The sequence below is a fragment of the Rhincodon typus genome, chromosome 4 (genome assembly GCF_021869965.1).
Source record: "Rhincodon typus isolate 14 chromosome 4, sRhiTyp1.1, whole genome shotgun sequence".
Taxonomy (NCBI): domain Eukaryota; kingdom Metazoa; phylum Chordata; class Chondrichthyes; order Orectolobiformes; family Rhincodontidae; genus Rhincodon; species Rhincodon typus.
The window spans coordinates 48,298,464-48,315,267 of NC_063335.1; the positions used below are offsets into that span (position 1 = coordinate 48,298,464).

The 16,804-nt window shown below is 41.0% G+C and overlaps 1 protein-coding gene across 1 annotated transcript in view; it reads right to left on the bottom strand.

Annotated features, from left to right (window-relative positions):
* Positions 1–452: 452 nt before the first annotated feature.
* fer1l6 (fer-1 like family member 6) overlaps positions 453–16,804 on the bottom strand; it is a 110,807-nt gene continuing 94,455 nt past the window's right edge. The window contains exons 35-39 of the mRNA XM_048595947.1: positions 16,480–16,578; positions 14,782–15,023; positions 7,784–7,947; positions 3,145–3,245; positions 453–633 (exon numbers count right to left, since the gene is read on the bottom strand). Coding sequence (XP_048451904.1) covers positions 453–633; positions 3,145–3,245; positions 7,784–7,947; positions 14,782–15,023; positions 16,480–16,578 — 787 coding nt within the window. The remainder of the gene's footprint in view (positions 634–3,144; positions 3,246–7,783; positions 7,948–14,781; positions 15,024–16,479; positions 16,579–16,804) is intronic.

Sequence of the window (16,804 nt, forward strand, 5' to 3'; positions counted from 1 at the left end):
CCAGCAACTTAGAAAAAATAGGAATGTTGCTTTAATACAGTGGACAGTGGGGGACTACTCTGCTAACAGCCCGTACATTAACTAATTGTAGGATGAACCAGAAATCTTTGCATTATTGTATAATAAACACAATGTTACAGAGGAAGGACTAAGCTATTTGTATTTATGCTACTAATTGCAATTTAGCAATTATGTATCTTAACATGACAAATTAAACAGCTACTAGAACGCTACAAAACTTTCAGTTCAATTAGATTGCACTGCGATTGCAAAAAAAATCACCCAATGGAATACATTACAAATGAACTGTTAAATGGCAATTTAAACAGCTATTTAACCTTATGTCTACAGAAAGCTAAAGCCTGAAGCATAGTTAATATTCTTTGATCGATTTAAGACAAAAAAAGGCATTTTTGAAGAGTTGTTCCATTTCAAGTAAAAAATCTTTTAGTTCATCCATTTATTATCCTTGTACTTATTGCACTAGGCAATGTATAGATCAATAACACAATAAATAATGTGAGGATTATCAAAATTAGTCCAATTATTATGTACTTCTTGTAGTTCCTCCAGATCAGATAGTAGAGACACTTGAAAGGGTTTACAAACCAAGAGAAGGAGGTATCAGGGCGGCTGTAGGGAGAAAGAAAATCCAATTAAAACAGTTTTCAACCATTGTAAGTGTTGATGATCTTCTAAAAACTAAAGTAGCACAAGTATTGTTGTTCATAGGATTTCAATACACTGTCAAGTTCAATGAAGTTCAAGTTGGCATCCCTCCCAAAGTAATGTTCATGGCAATAACTTTGTCATTAAAACCAACAAAGTAGTAAAAACCGATAGAACTGCAAATGTTGCAAATCAGGAATAAAAACAGAAGTTGCTGGAAAAGCTCAGCAGGTCTGGCAGCATCTGTGAAGAAAAATCAGTTAATATTTTGGGTCCAGTGACCCATCCTCAGTTCTGATTTTTCTTCACAGATGCTGCCAGACCTGCTGAGCTTTTCCCAGAAAGTAGTAGGCTGGAGGGTTCACAACATGCTGGCACAGTGATTACAGGGAATATTAACATTAGCATTCAGTAAATTGAAATGATATTTAATTATTAAAGAAATTACCTAGTTCCAATTTGCAGTGAAACCTGTAGAGTTCAACAATATTTAACCCAGCCTTGTTTTGTCAGTTTACTGCAATGTAACGCTTGGCTAACAAGAATTTATTTGGCTTAGGTGGGCTTGTTCCCAAAATTTCTATTATATTTCATAAGGAACATACAGTCATTTTTGTGACACAAAACTTAAGTATTGCTGGAAAAAGACATTTTCTTGAAGCTTTTTATCTTGCTCTCAGCATGACAATTCACAAGAATACCAATTCAGGGGAAAATCAATACTTATACTGCATGAGAGGAAAGGGCTGATTGGTTAGCAAGTTTCCTCTGATTGGTACATTCAACTTGTGAATTGTCCTATCAGTACAAGATGAATAAATTCAACAACATATATCTTTTGTCAGCAACATTCAAGGACCAACTAATGATAAAATCCAAAATGAGCCACAGGCCAATCAAGTGCAGCTCCAGTGCGGCCACCACACTGACATCTACCTGATAATGTGGAAAATTGCCCAATTATCTCCTGTCCACAAAAGAAGTACTAATTCAATTCCACCAGCTTGCTCTTGGTCATCACAAAGCGATGCACTTTCACGGCAATAACCTGTTCACTGAGACTCAGTTTGGTTCCTACCAGTCCACTCAGCACCTGACTTCATCACAGCCTTGGTCCAAGCATGGACAAAAGAGCTGAATTCCGGAGACGAGGTGAGACAGATTGCCTTAACATCAAATCAGCATTTTATCTGAGTCTGGTATCAAAATTCCCCAGCAAAATTGAAGCTGAAGTGGAAATACTTTCTACCGATTGGAGTCACTCTTAGCACATAGGAAGATAGTTGTAGTTGTTGGACATCAGTCATCTCAACTCCAGGACATCTCTGCAGGAGTTCTTCAGGGTAGTGTCCTAGGCCCAACTATCTTCAGCTGCTTCATCAATAGGTCCCTCCATCATAAGATTAGAAGTTGTTCACTGGTGATTACAAAACATTCAGCACCACACACTGCTGTTTTGTCACTGAGGAGTCCAGGTCAAATGCAGGAAGAACTGGACAACATTCAGTCTTGGACTATAAAGTAACAAGTAATATTTGCACCACAATGTGCCAGGCAATCACCATCTCCTACAAGAGGGAATCTACTCACCGCCCCTTGACATTCAATGGTATTATTATCACGGAATTTCCCATTGCCAATATCATGAACATTAGTATTGACATTAATATTATAGCTATATCAGCAGTTTTGGGGCTGAGAATACGGCAGCGAGGAATTCACCTTCTGTCTCTTCAAAACCTGTCCACTAAATACAAGGCACAAGTCAGGAGTGTGCTGAAGTACTCTCCACTTGCCTGGATGGGTGCAGCTCCAACAAATTAAAGAAGCTCCACATCTTCTAAGTTTTGGAAACCTGATCGGCATGGACAAGTTGGACCAAAGGGTCTGTTTCCATGCTGTAAGTCTCTATGACTCCACAACAAAGCAGCCTGTTAATAAGCTTGCCATCCACCACCTTTGCAGAGTGGCTGTAGTGTGTTACATCTATAAGACACACTGCAGCAATGCACCAAGGTTTCTTTGACAGAACCCTCCAAACCTGTGGCTTCAATCACCTAGAAGGGCAACGGAAGTAGAACTATGGGAATACCACCACCTTCAAGCTCTTCTCCAAACCACAAATCATTCAGGTTTGGAATGCCATTTCTTCACCATCGCTGGATCAAAATCCTGGAACTCTCTCCCTAGCAACATTGCACATGGACCAAAGTGGTTCAAGATAGCAACTCACCATAGTCTTCTCGTAGGCAACTAGTGATTGACCACAAACGCTGCCCTAACCAGCAATGCCCACAGCCTATGAAACAATAAAATAAACTTAACATGAAGAAAAAAAATATGTTTTGAACAAACCTGCTTGTTAACATTTCAATAGTCAGTGCTAATCATGCAAGCTTGAAAGTGCAGACCAGATCCCTGAATCATAATCAGGTTCTTTAATATTCAGCTGTCCAGCAATGAAACCAAACTTACTTGGGTTTTTCCAATGGTTCCGGCTCTTTGCGACCAGAGCCAACTGGATTCCTCTCAGCCTCCTCACCAGTAAGCAGGTGGAATTCAGCTTCAACCTTGCCCTAAATTAATTGTGCAGAAAGTGTGAATAATGGAACATTCATAAATGTGGGCAAAAAATGAATAACAAGAAGGCAAATTTTAGATTATGTCTGCTAATCAGTACAGGAATGGCAATCATTTTTTATTTTTAAAATGCAGCAATTGATTGAATGGATTTGGAATTATGGACCCATGTCAAAGATGCTATTCTGACACACGTCCTCTAGTCCTGGCAAGATTAAAGGAAAATCTCTGCCAATTTGATTGAGAATGGACATGTCTGACCACTGGGGAGAGAGCCTGAACCAAGTCCTGTTTAAGCCCAGTAGCAGGACCCTGCGGATGCATTTTGTTGGTTGTGGCCAAGTAAGGACTGAATGCCACCACCAAGAATTGCTGGCAGCTCAGCAGCACCACCACTGGTGAAGACTATTAAACTCAATAACAGGATTTAGGAAGACGTGAAGCACTGGTGTAGAGGTGTTGGATTGGGGTAGGCAAGATCAGAAATCACACAACACCAGGTTACAGTCCAACAGGTTTATTTGAAAACACGAGCTTTCAGAGCCTCACTCCTCCTTCAGGTCTTAGTGAGAGAGGTAGTATCAGACACAGAATTTATAAGAAAAAGATCAAAGGGTCACACCACTGATGAGGATGTATTAACCAAACCTAAGATCCTGTTAAATCTTTAATCAGTTAGGAGGTTTTAATTGATTAATATGTATATGTAAATTCCCAAATTCCTTTCAAGTCACTGCCCTGAGAAAACTACAGTGTAAAGAGGAGGTGAATTTATAGACAGTCAATGTAGCGTTTTATAAATTCCTACTTTAGAAATAAAACCGGTCTGACTCCAAACCAAAATACAAACAGATTCTAAACAAGACCTCACACCTAACATGCATTGCCTGACCTAAAATGTTATCTCTTCTGTTCACTGATTAAACCTTTACTTCTCTCAGGGCAGTGACTTGAAAGGATTTAGGGAATTTACATATCCATATTAATCAATTAAAACCTTCTAACTGATTAAAGATTTAACAGCATCTTAGGTTTGTTTAATACATCCTCATCAGTGGTGTGACCCTTTGATCTTTTACTTGTAAATTCTGTGTCTGATACCACCTTTCTCACTAGCACCTGAAGAAGGAGCGAAGCTCCGAATGTTTGTGTTTTCAAATAAACCTGTTAGACCACAACTGATGAAGGGTCGAGGCCCGAAACGTCAGCCTCTCTGCTCCTATGATGCTGCTTGGCCTGCTGTGTTCATCCAGCCCTGCACCTTGTTGTCTCGGATTCTCCAGCATCTGCAGTTCCTACTATCTCTGACCACAACCTGGTGTTGTGTCATTTCTGACCATGAAACACTGGTAGTATAGTTGTTCGGGAGCCTGTCCCCTTAGCTACATACACCCTTTCTAAATAAGTAATACCACCATGTTGTTGTCACTTATGGTCATGTTATTTTCCACAGTATGATTTTATATTGATTTAATATATTCTTATCATTTGAGAACTTGGGTTCTAAAGCAGAGAAATTATGTACAGCTTTAAGTTTGATTCTAAAATATGTGTTAAGGAGGGAAGGAAAGATTTTAGTTTTGTTCTGAGTGGTATTGAGATTTATTGATACAGATATTTTTAACGAGGCTTTAAAGCCTTGGCGCAGAACTTGAGGTGAATAGTTCAGTGTTCTGGGAGAAAAGGGATAGAAGAGAAAAATGTTGTTGCCTAGCAACGTGAGTCCAGAATCACAGAAGGTGTGTGTGTGCGCGGCTTAGTCACGGTGAAAAGGTACTGCTAGTTCAAGTAGTGTTTCAAAAAAAAACAAGGCTGGAGAAAAAGTGCAGAATGGCTTAAGAGAAAAATATCCAACAACAGAAAACTGCTGGAAGGGGATATATGGTAAACACATCTGTTTGTTCTGAAAGTGCTCAGAAGTCAATCAGAAGAAAGCTCCAAAAACCAATTACAGCTGTTCCAACAAAATGAGGAATTTTAAAGTGAGGACGTAGTGCCACCTCACTGAGGTTATTTCTGACATTTGTAATAATAAAACTGTTCAATTTGTGTTTTATATATATAAACAAATTGATTTTTTATGGTCTCACTCTGGGATCAGATATGGTTGGTATGTTTAATCAGAAGAAATAAACGTACAACTTTTTTAGGACTGTGTTTTTTCATGTCATTCCCTATTCATCATTGGTTGCCGCAATCCTTCCTTTGGGCAAAGAATTCAGTGATCAAGGCAGAAAATTTTAAAATATCTGAAGTGTTTTGCAAATTGTTTCTGAGATGTTTTTGGAGTCATCTATTTGAAATTCTGCAAAAATCCTTTGAAACAGATATCTTGAGCTAAAAAAAAGTCATAAGTTATAATGTTAAGCAGGACTATGGTGCTTTTTTACAGAACACACAGTTTTCAGTCAAAATATAAATACTGAGAGGGATGATACAATTATGTGGGTGGGTAATAGTCATCAGAAATGTTTAGCAAATGAGCTTAACTGTTAAAAAATGCACAAACAACAGTTTTATTCTAACTGATTTAATCCTATGCTGTGCTATTTTTGGCAGATATTAATTTGTCACAGTACAGAGTGTACGCTTCTATGAACTTGGGGGCCATCTTTTCGCTCCCAAGGAACGTAGTTCAAGTCAGCTCAACAGACCTGCCTTGATACGAAAGGCTCCATCACATGCAGTTTTTGCTCTGACAGACAGGGACAGGACGGAGTGAGGGCCTGCCAATCCCTGAAGTAGATGAGGGGTAGCCATATGGGGGCCCATAGTGGAGGTGGGCTAATAGGAAAACTTGCCCAAATAGCTGCACCCTCTCACCCACTTCTCTCATTCCCATCAAGTTCCTTTTCCCCTTCACACTAATCATATCCCCTCCATGGCAACTCATGCCGTCGACCCACCTCCATTTTCCCCATATCCCCACATGGCCTCCAGGCTAACCCCTCCCCCACCCCCATGCCATCCTGTACACCATACCAGCTCATGGTATATAGTGGTGCTGGAATAACAACAATTGGGAAAGTTCAACAATGGACTCAAATTAAACTTCAGGAACAGAATCATATTAATTTTTTCTAACCTCCACTAATTAGACTCCACTAATAACACTGAAACATGCTTTATCCATCTTTCAAGATTATTTATATGTTTGTGATTCTAAACTTGGAAGAACAAAAATGGGGTTAGTTTGAACTCAGCTATAATTTCAAATAGACTTGTTCTTGGGTTTCTTGCCATCTTGATTCATATTCTTGCTCCTTTACCTATCCAGCATAAGATGGGATTTATTGTAAAATTGGATGGGACTTATTATCCCAGGTCTCCCTGACCATTTTAAAGGCCCCTGGCAATGGGACTGACTCTGCAAAAATCCAACACCAAAAGGTACACAAAGGATTAAGAAGACAGGCTACACAGAGCAAGAAGAGCCTAACTTTAATCTGTGGTCCGTGAGTTAACTGGTCAGCCAGTACCATAGCGTGAAGCAATTAGCCTCAATATTATTAAGCTAATAGAGGGAACAAACATCAACTAGATTGATTTCTTCTGCCTCCTTGAGTGACTGAGAAAATGTAGCAGTGCTGGAACAAAGAATACTGGTGCAGAAATTTGCTTAGGTCAGATTCCAAATACCAAATGGGCACAGGGAATAGTCCCTGTTACCGACGGATGGAGGCTTGTGGATTGTGGACAATTATTGGGATGAATTGCTGTCACTTGTCACTTGAACTACTTAAGTCGTTCACTCAGCTGTACACAAACATCAGGCTGTCTGTCTGTAGAGGTAGTGGGAAGGTTGGGAGTGGCCTGTTTATGGACAGATGGTGGTGGGGATGGGCATGGTGAGGGGAGGAGGGTGGCGATGTGTAGAAGTACTCGGAAAATTGAGGCTGTCCTGTAGCATGAGGGATGGGAGGTTTTAGCACAGCCAAGTGTTGTGGAATTGAAAGAAGCAAAACACTTAAAAATAATAAGTAAATACACTTTTCCAATTGCGGCTACAAGGCTGCATATACATTCAGATATTCTGAACAGAGCAGGGCCAACACCCGCTGATTATGATGGTCAGACCAACATTAACAGGGGAAATCCTGAAACACACAACAGACCCCTCACTAGTCTACAGAAGGGACTCATCACTTGTTTAATTGATTGACCCGAATGCCCAAAATAGTCCCCAACCAAATTTCTGGTTGGATGCTTTGCAGACGTTTTATGCGTGCATGTAGCAAGACTGATCTTATCGCTCCTGTTTTTTCCCCCAAATTGCCCACACCAATAAATCTAGCCACCTCTCTGAACAACGTGGAACATTTGTCCAGTTTAAAGACAAATTCCGAGCCCTGTTGCATGTACCTCCAAGAAACAGACTGCCCGACTCATTTCACTCAGACCTGACACAAGACTTGCACTGTATAAATCAAAGTCGAAAGGAGAAAAGGAATGTTACTGACTCCATTTTCTTCCCCCAATGTGGTTGAAGTTTACTTCAGTGTTATTTATTGCAGATAGGAAGTACTGTACTTACAGTGAGTTCACCTGACTTTTCTAAAGGCCACCAACCTCGCAGTCGCTTCTGCTGAAATATTGAGATGAGCTTAGCCTTAGAATTCTCTTCGATCATATCCAAGCCACATTTCTTAGCTGACTTGGCACCACGAGGAAATCCATTCAGATCAAGTTCAACTGACCCTACAAAAAGGTGTTAGAAAAATAAAATGCACATGTGGTATTGCCTACATTGGATCAAACCTTTCATGTTCTGGACAATGTTCTGTAATCAATATTGTATCCATTCCTTCTATTAATCACCTCTACATGTTAAGTCCATTTATTCCCCAACAGTTACCAGGCATCACAATATTCTCCATGGCCAGAAAAGCTACATCCAAAGTCAAAAGAAACAGCACAAATATAATCAATGAATCTGTGGCAACATTTAGATTCGGAATCCTTGGAAAGGGATGCTTATTCTGGATGGATATCACTAACAGACATGAAAAATGACAATTATTCCCCACATGTTTTAAAAATGCCTGTGCTGATCAGAACTAAACAGGGCAGAAGAATGAATCACTGTCACTGTTGTGAACTTTATTTATTCACTTTAACAGGTGCAAAATATAACTAAATGTTAAGAGGGTGTCACAGCTGAGCACAAAGAAAAGACAATGTAAGTATAAGAATGGGAAAAGAATGTGCTTAAAAGTGGAGATGAAGATGTGAGCCAGGAAATTCTTGTGGGCCATATTCACAGGCATTGACTAGTTGAGCTGAACAGCCTCCAATGAGCAAGATGGGCATTTAAGCAGTAATGTGTTTAGCACAAGACATAATTTTGGTAAAGGTACTGAAACTTGCACTAGGAATGGTTGCCCAGAGAATTGCTAATAGCTACTTAAATTTCCTGATAACACTCAATAAGAAGGACACATGGCATTTTGGTGAATAGCACCAATTAACAGTGTTAGTGTTGCCCAGCAGACTAGGAGTAAAGGGCACATTGATTTTGAGAAGTACTTAAAGCTATATTGGGGTTTAGCATTCACTTGCTTCTGAAGGTTTGATGAAATCAACTGTCAGGAGAAATACTGGAACGTTTGCCAAGATTTCACCAACATTCGAACAACTTTTTCCTAGACTGCCCACAGTGTAGAAAGAGACCATTCGACCCATCGAGTCTGCATCAACCCTCCAAGCACCCTGAGCATCCCACTCAGATCCATGACCCCATCTTAACCCCACAGACCCACATTTAATATGGCTAATACACTTAATTCGAGCACTCAGCAGAAGCCCACGTTGTCACAGAGAGAATGTGCAAACTCCACACAGACAGCCACCTAAGGCTGGGATCAAATCCAATTCCCTGATGCTGTAAGGAGTAGTGCTAGCCACCGTGCCACCCATGTCTGGGAATTTGGTTTTGTCTGGAAATATTTTGAATTCTGCACCTAAAAAAATAGTGAGTGCTCTGTCATTCTATTTCATTGAGTGGCTTATGAGAGTCACCAGGAGAAAGGGTGTTAATAGCCATCAATATTTTGCTAGTGGGCCCCCTTTATCTGCAGGAAAAATGGGAGGAGGATGTAAGGCCAGACTGACAGTCAGAATCTGCTGCTCAATGATGACTTGGACTCTTATTCAACCTGTGAAACCTACCTGAGTATGTCACCCAACATGTGCCACAGGTCAGGATAAGGGATGGTAGATTTAAAACCAAGATGAGGAGAAATTATTTCTCTCAAAGGATGGCGAATCTGTGGAAGTCAGTACCTCAGAGTGTGGTGGATGCTGGGACATTGAGTAAATTTATGGAAGAGATAGACAGATTTTTAATTAGTAAGGGGTTGAAGGGTAATGGGGAGCAGGCAGGAAAGTAGAGCGGAGGCCGAGATGAGATCTGCAATGATCATATCAAATAGTAAAGTAGGCTCAAGGAGTTGAATAGCTTAAATCTGCTCCTAGTTCTTATGTTCTTTATTGGAAGTGGAGGAGTGGAGCCACATTTGATTCTCCACAAAAATTGTGTTCAATCAACATTTGCAGACAAAACCTATGGGTGTATCTGTTTTAGCATCTCGAGGCAAGTTCACATTTTAGTGACAACAAGGTGCCGGGCTGGATGAACACAGCAGGCCAAGCAGCATCATAGGAGCAGAAAGGCTGACGTTTTGGGCCTAGACCCCTCGGATTCTCCAGCATCTGCAGTTCCTACTATCTCTGATTCACATTTTAGTGACCTGTGATTGGGGCTAAAACTGTGAGCCTAAGACTAGACTTTCAGAGAGGCATCTTACATTTGTTCACCACTCATTTAGCTTCTGTCCACTAAAATAGGCCCTCATTGTGTGCAGAATGTTCTCTGCTGTGGTGAGAAAGTATTTAATCAGACAGAAATGAATAATACCCACTTACAGACCTCACCCTGCTGGCTCTCTAATACTCAAGCAGTGGCAAGTGCTGCAAGGGAGGTCTGAAAAACAAATTCTATCATGGTTCTTTGGAGGCGGTTCCCAGAGCAGGGGGTGGGTGGGTCTCATTCAAAAGCTCTCAGTGCCTCCTTGTGAGAGACAATATGGGGACGGGGAAGGGGAAGGGGGCAACTGCTGGCAGTCATACCTGGCCCTGTTGGCAATATGCCTCTTTGAATTCCCTTGTGTTTTCCCAGTACATGTCTCCCCTCCTGTGTCTCAGTCCCTCGACATTCCTGGGCCTCGGGCAAATATAGCGCTGTCACTGTCCTGGCGTTGATGCTGAGCAACAAAGAGGTGCTGCAATAGGGTCGGGTAATGTCAAATTAACTGGCAGCTCTCAGTGGGCAGGACTTCCTCGATCCCTGGGAAGGTCCAATGTTACCCAGTTATTTGCCTTATCAGCACTCAATGTGGCAGACTCTCCTGAAATGAGGCACTGTGGTGCTCACTCACTAGCTGTCCAGTCAATGTGTGATCCCTAAGTAACCTACATCAAATTCTGCCCAATAATTCCACATAACCAGAAGGCATATAAGAGGAGGAAATAAAATGTTATGATCTAGAATGGACTAGCTAAAAGGGTGGTAGAAGAATATTAGATAAAGGCATTGGATGAATCCTTGAAGAGGAAATCTTTGGAGGGCTGGTGAAGAAACAGTGAAAAAAAAATGTACTTCTGGGATAGCCTTCAGGCCAAGTAGGCTGAATGGCCTCTTTCTATACTGCATGGTTCTCTCTAAACCCAGAAACAATAAGTATTGCTGTGATTATTTAGCTATAATGTGATGCATGCTCCTTCATAAGGGGGTCAGTTAGCTCAGTTGGTTGAATGGCTGGGTTGCAATGCAGACTGACACTGACATCATAGACCCAATTCCTGCACAGGCTGAGGTCACCATGAAGGTCCCACCTTCTCAACATTGCACCTTGGCTGAGGTGACCTCCAGTTTAATCTCATTACCAGTCTTCTCAACAGCAATGTTACCTGCTTCTTCATTGTATCCTTACTGTAAGGCCATTCAGCCTATTGAGTCCATACTATCCTTCTGAAGAACATTCCATCCAGACCCAAACCCACCCCCCCACCCTATCCCTGCAACCCTGCATTTCACATGGCTAATCCACCTAGCCAGCACATCCTTGGACACTATGGGCAATTTAGCATAGCCAATCCACCCAACCTGCAAATTTTTGGATGGTGCGAGGCAACCGGAACGTCTGAAGGAAACCCACCCAAACACGGGGAGAATGTGCAAACTTCTTATAGATAGTCGCCCGAGGATGGAATCAACCTCAGGACCCTGGCACAGTGAGGCAACAGTACTAACCACTGAGCCACCATGCTACCATGCTATTGTTACAGGAGAAGTTGGCCCAGGAGGAGTGGACAAAGAAAGAACAATGCAGCACAGGAACGGGCCCTTCGGTTCTCCAAGGCTGTGCCAACACATTTTGTCCTTCCATACTAAAACTGTCTTCAGCTACAGGATCCAAATCCCTCTATTCTCTTCCTATTCATTTATTCTTCCAGGTGCCTCTTGAATGTTGCTGTTGTGTCTTCTCCTACCACCTCCTATGGCAACATGTTCCAGGCACTCACCACCCTTTATGTGAAAAACTTCCCTCGCACATCTCTTTTAAACTCCCCCCCCATCGCCGTCCTCGCACCTTGAACCTGTGTCCCCTGGTAATTGACTCCCCCCCCCTGGGAAAAGACTTCATACTTTTCAGTCTATCCATACCATTCATAATCTTAAATTAGGTCACCCCTCAACCTCCTGCGTTCCAGTGAAAACAATCCCAGTCTATCCAAGATAACAAGGTGTAGAGCTGGATGAACACAGCAGGCCAAGCAGCATCAGAGGAGCAAGTAGGCTGAAGGCTTCCTTCAGAAAAGGAAGGGTCTAGGCCCGAAACATCAGCCTTCCTGCTCCTCTGATGCTGCTTGGCCTGCTGTGTTCATCCAGCTCTACACCTTGTTATCTCAGATTCTCCAGCATCTGCAGTTCCTACTACCCCAGTCTATCCAACCTTTCTTCGTAGCTAAAATTCCCCATACCAGGCAGTATCCTGGTAAACCCTTCCTGTACCCTCTCCAAAGCATCCACATCCATCTTGGGTTATGCTGGAAAACCATGGAGTGGGTTTTATCAACACTGTGCCATTCCTGGTATCTGGAATGGAGCTGTGTGTCAAGTCGGTTTTCTTTTGCCATTAGAATTTAAAAAATGGAAGTGGTAGCAATTTGTATACAAAATACATTCAATTCCCAGTTTGGGAAGCTTTTAATTGGTGAAACCAGTTATCAACTGAAAGTGTTACATCCACAGATGTCCTATTAAAGAGTCATTGATGGAGACTCTGCCACAGGAGCACAACTTCCTTTCCCAATTCCATCCTCATCTATTTTAGATTTTAGAACTCAAAGGCAATTTTTTTTTTCCAAATGAAATCTCACCTGTAAATATTTCACATGATTTTAGTTTCACTTTATTCATGTGTATATCTTTATTATTCATGCTAGTATATTTAGAGAGCTAAATGTACTGGAACACTTCATGGTTGGCATGCGCAGACGATTACATGAGATTTAGGGACATTACCCTTCTTGTGGAAGAAATAATGTGGCATTCATTCGTTACTGAATTTTTTTATTAGTGTCAATGTTGAACTCCCCTGTCTGTGGGACATGACTGAACTTGCTGGCACAGCTGGCTTCCCCCCGCATGTTGTTCGAGATCAGTCTCAACAGGGATAATTAAAATGTTGTTATATGAATTTAAAACCTGTAAGGATTCTGGCAGCCAACACCCTGAGATAGAACCACATTTGGAAAGTACTGACCCTGCCCTTCATTTTCTTACCTTGACTGATTGTTGCCATTAACACACAGGATGCCAGGTCTTTCCCACTTCACTCCTCTGTGGTCCTGACTCCAGTTTCTGTACTCTTCTGGTGCCCTATTCCAATCCTCCATGACCTGATCTCACTTCACAACCTCCTTCTTACTGAATCATCCTAGCCTGTCTCGAACCTCCATGCAGAAGACCATCCTCTTGCTCCCCTCCCTTGGGCTGTCAAAGTTTAATAAGGAAAACTGCTGACCTTACACATAGCTGCAGAAAACCAATTGGTGAAGGCCACCTTCAGACAATCATGAACATAATATCATGAGATTCTTGTGTGCCACTGACTTTATCATCAAACTTCATTGAAAACTACTTCACATTAATGAGTATTCATGGAATGCAAATGCATTGTGATTTTGAACATATGAAAGGCCAGCTTAATTTTTGACACCTTGCTGACTTTATAGCTGCATCTCAACCCACCATCAGGAAGTAATATTTCATTTCCTGCCGAATTGAGTAACGTTGCATACCACATTTTCCATTCTTGGAGGCTCCATAAAATTCCGCATATATTCCTGAGCTTCAGCATCAACTCAATACTGCATCCCAGCATTTTCTGAGGGTCCCATCAGAATTGTTGTGATGGGGAGGGTATAATTCATGCAAAAACTAATACATGCATTGAAGTAATAAGCAAAGTAAGTCACCCCCACCATACAACTTGTTGTTTAAGTCACGTAATGTTAGCCCTAGAAATCCTTACATTACTGGCAAGGTTTACTTAAAATTTAAACTCCCCAAAAACTGATGTAATAATTTTTTGAGAGATAATTTGTTCTCTGGATGTTGGTAGTAAACCAGTTTTTACTGACTAATCCTAGTTGACCTGGAAGCATTAAGTAACAGATCATGTGATGAGAAGGCTGAACAAGCTAAAGTTTTGCAAGCTCCCAAAAGGCAATTGTTAGGCCAATTGCATTTGATAGCAAAATGGCAGCAGATATTCAAGTTTTCAGGACAGTACACAAATTTAATTTCATACTTTGTCCCAACGGGGCTTTCTGTACTCCACTTCTGGTAGTTGGTGCTAACCAAAATGCACTTGGACATGATTAGGAATTAACACTTTAAAACAATTGATTGATTTTGATTGATTGTCTCGTGTACCTAAATACAGTGAAAAGCTTTGTTTATGAGTGGTACAGGTAGATCACAGCAGGCAAAGGATGTACAGATCAAAAAGACTTGGAAGCATATAGGTTACATTGCAGGTTATATTATTTGAGGCTGGATTTCATTCAACAGTCTGATAACGGCCAGAAAGAAGCTGTTCCTGAACCAATTAAGCCTTCTACGGTATTTAAACTGGCATAGTTACAGGTGGGTGGGGCCCAAATAACAAGTATCAGCTGTCAATCCAGGATAGGTTTAAAATGACTGTGAAATTAATAGAAGTGATGACCATTGAGTCTGAATCTTTGTAGCTATTGGAAGTCTCACCATGCTAAGAAATGCTCCCAAGTTCTCAAATGTGCAAAATGCAAACCCTTTTTTCTTTCATGTCTGTTTACCTCCTCTGTATTAGATTTGAAACCAGAATTTATCATTTGAAAAGACAATATTTCAATAGTTTCCTCCCAAGTTTTTTCTTGTACCCTTCACAAGAGAAATTGAAGCATTCCAAGTTTCTGGCTTACCTAAGAAGTCGTCAGAAGAAAGCCTTTCAAAATCCCAGACTTGAAGTACTAGGATTGCAGGGACTTTATGTTCTGTCTTATCCAGAGAAAAAATTGACTCCCTTTTGCTTATAACCATCTGTTTCTCCGCAGGTATGTAGTTGAAAGGAAAGATAAAACGCCAATTGAAGTTTCCCTCCCCAGTCAAGGAGTTGTAATGCACATCTGTTTCCTTCTTATCATCTTCTTTTCCCTTTAGCCAGCTAAAGAAAAATATAGTTGAAATGTTAAAAAATATATTGTGCCTCAGATTTACACCACTGGAGGGAAAAATGGCTCCTATGTCTAGAGAAGAATCTGTTGCATTCCCACTGTTCAACATTTTTATGAACAAATTTGGATCATTTTGTGTGTGTGATGATTTGCAAAAGGCATAAAGAAGGCTAATCTGGAATTGTGTGCTGGAGCCCATTGAAGGGTCCGCAGTCAGTAATGCCCAGCACTTTGGAAAGTCATGGGGTTAGACTTTACCTTAGGTCAATTGGTTTAAATGGGATGGCTCAGTGACTTGAAAGTGGCCCAATGCCTTGTTCAAGCAAACATCCTGGCTGCTGCCCCCTTTACCCCAGGACCTCATGCCCTGCAGCCAAAAGTACTTTGCTTGGTTCAGGCAGTAGCTTCTTTTGATATGCGAGCAAGAAATTTCCCTGCAAGCTGCCAGTGACCAACGACATAAATGACAACCTATTGTTCATTTTAATCAAAACTGAGCTGTACACGCAACATGGAAATCAGCAATGAGAAACTCAAAAATAAGTTTCAGTTATTACTTAAATATATTTATTATTTATTTGTTGTTTTACTTGCATGTTTTGAGTGTCTAGGAAACACAGTGGGTTTTGTACAATTATTCAATGTCACAGCTGCCGCAGTCCTCCCCACACAATGCAATAAAAATTTTGTATTATCTCATGCTCTTGGCAAAGTTGGCCTATTGATCTATTGATATTCTGCCAAGTTGGAGCCTGCCTGTTTTCCAGCCCTAAAAAGTGGGGTTGGGTTCTGAAATGGCGCAGGGACTCATGCTGCCTTGGGCATACCTACTACAGTTGTGGAAGTTATAGTAAAAGTTAAGTTAGAAAACATTTGTAAGGTTTTGCTGGAGGGAGAAAAGGCAGAAAAACTTACTCAGACTGTAGGCCAAAGTCAAACTTTACAAGTATGCACTTACTGTAGCATTAAGCATCTCAGTTGGGCAGAGGTTAATTTGGAAGGTAAAGTTAATTGCAGCAAGTTGTGTAATTAATGAGATGTAAATGGATGTATATTCTCACCACCTGAACACAAAGATCGACTCACCTTCTGAGGTGGGAGAACTCTATTGCTGAAGTTTATTTTGACAGTGAATATCTGTTTGTTGGATTCTTGCCCCAGTTAAATCATCACATCCATCTTTACTCCCGTCTCGTCTGGGAGCAGATTGTGGTTCTCAGTGAGTTTCTGGTCAAGTGTTCTGTGGAATGCCCAGTTTAATGTTTAATTGTGTAGATTTGGTATATTTTTGGTGGTATTGACTGAGTGGATGAAGGGCCTCTTCTGTAATATATAATTCTATTCTGAAAAATCTTGGTAAAGTTCTAACTACATTTTAATCCCAATTTCTAATAAAGACTCTTTTTGAATTTAGAAAAGTAAATATTAACCACATGCAGATCTTACCCCTTGATGTAGATATCGCTTGATTTTTGACCAGTAATAAAATTCTCATCTTCTAAGACAACATCTTCTGTATTCCAGATAATTATTCGTAGTTCGTACCTGCAATCAAAGTCCATCAAAGAATATCCCAGGTGCATTCACCACAAAATTAAAGGTCAGCTTATTTCCTTAGACAACATGGACTCAATTTTAGTAGCCACCAGGATGGCTCGCCCATTGTCCTGTCATGGGGATGTTTCCCAGCAGTGGGTTATATGGAAGAGTGGCTGCCTGCTTCAAGGAGGGAGCCATTTTATGGGGCCACCTGCATTTTGGCCAACAACAG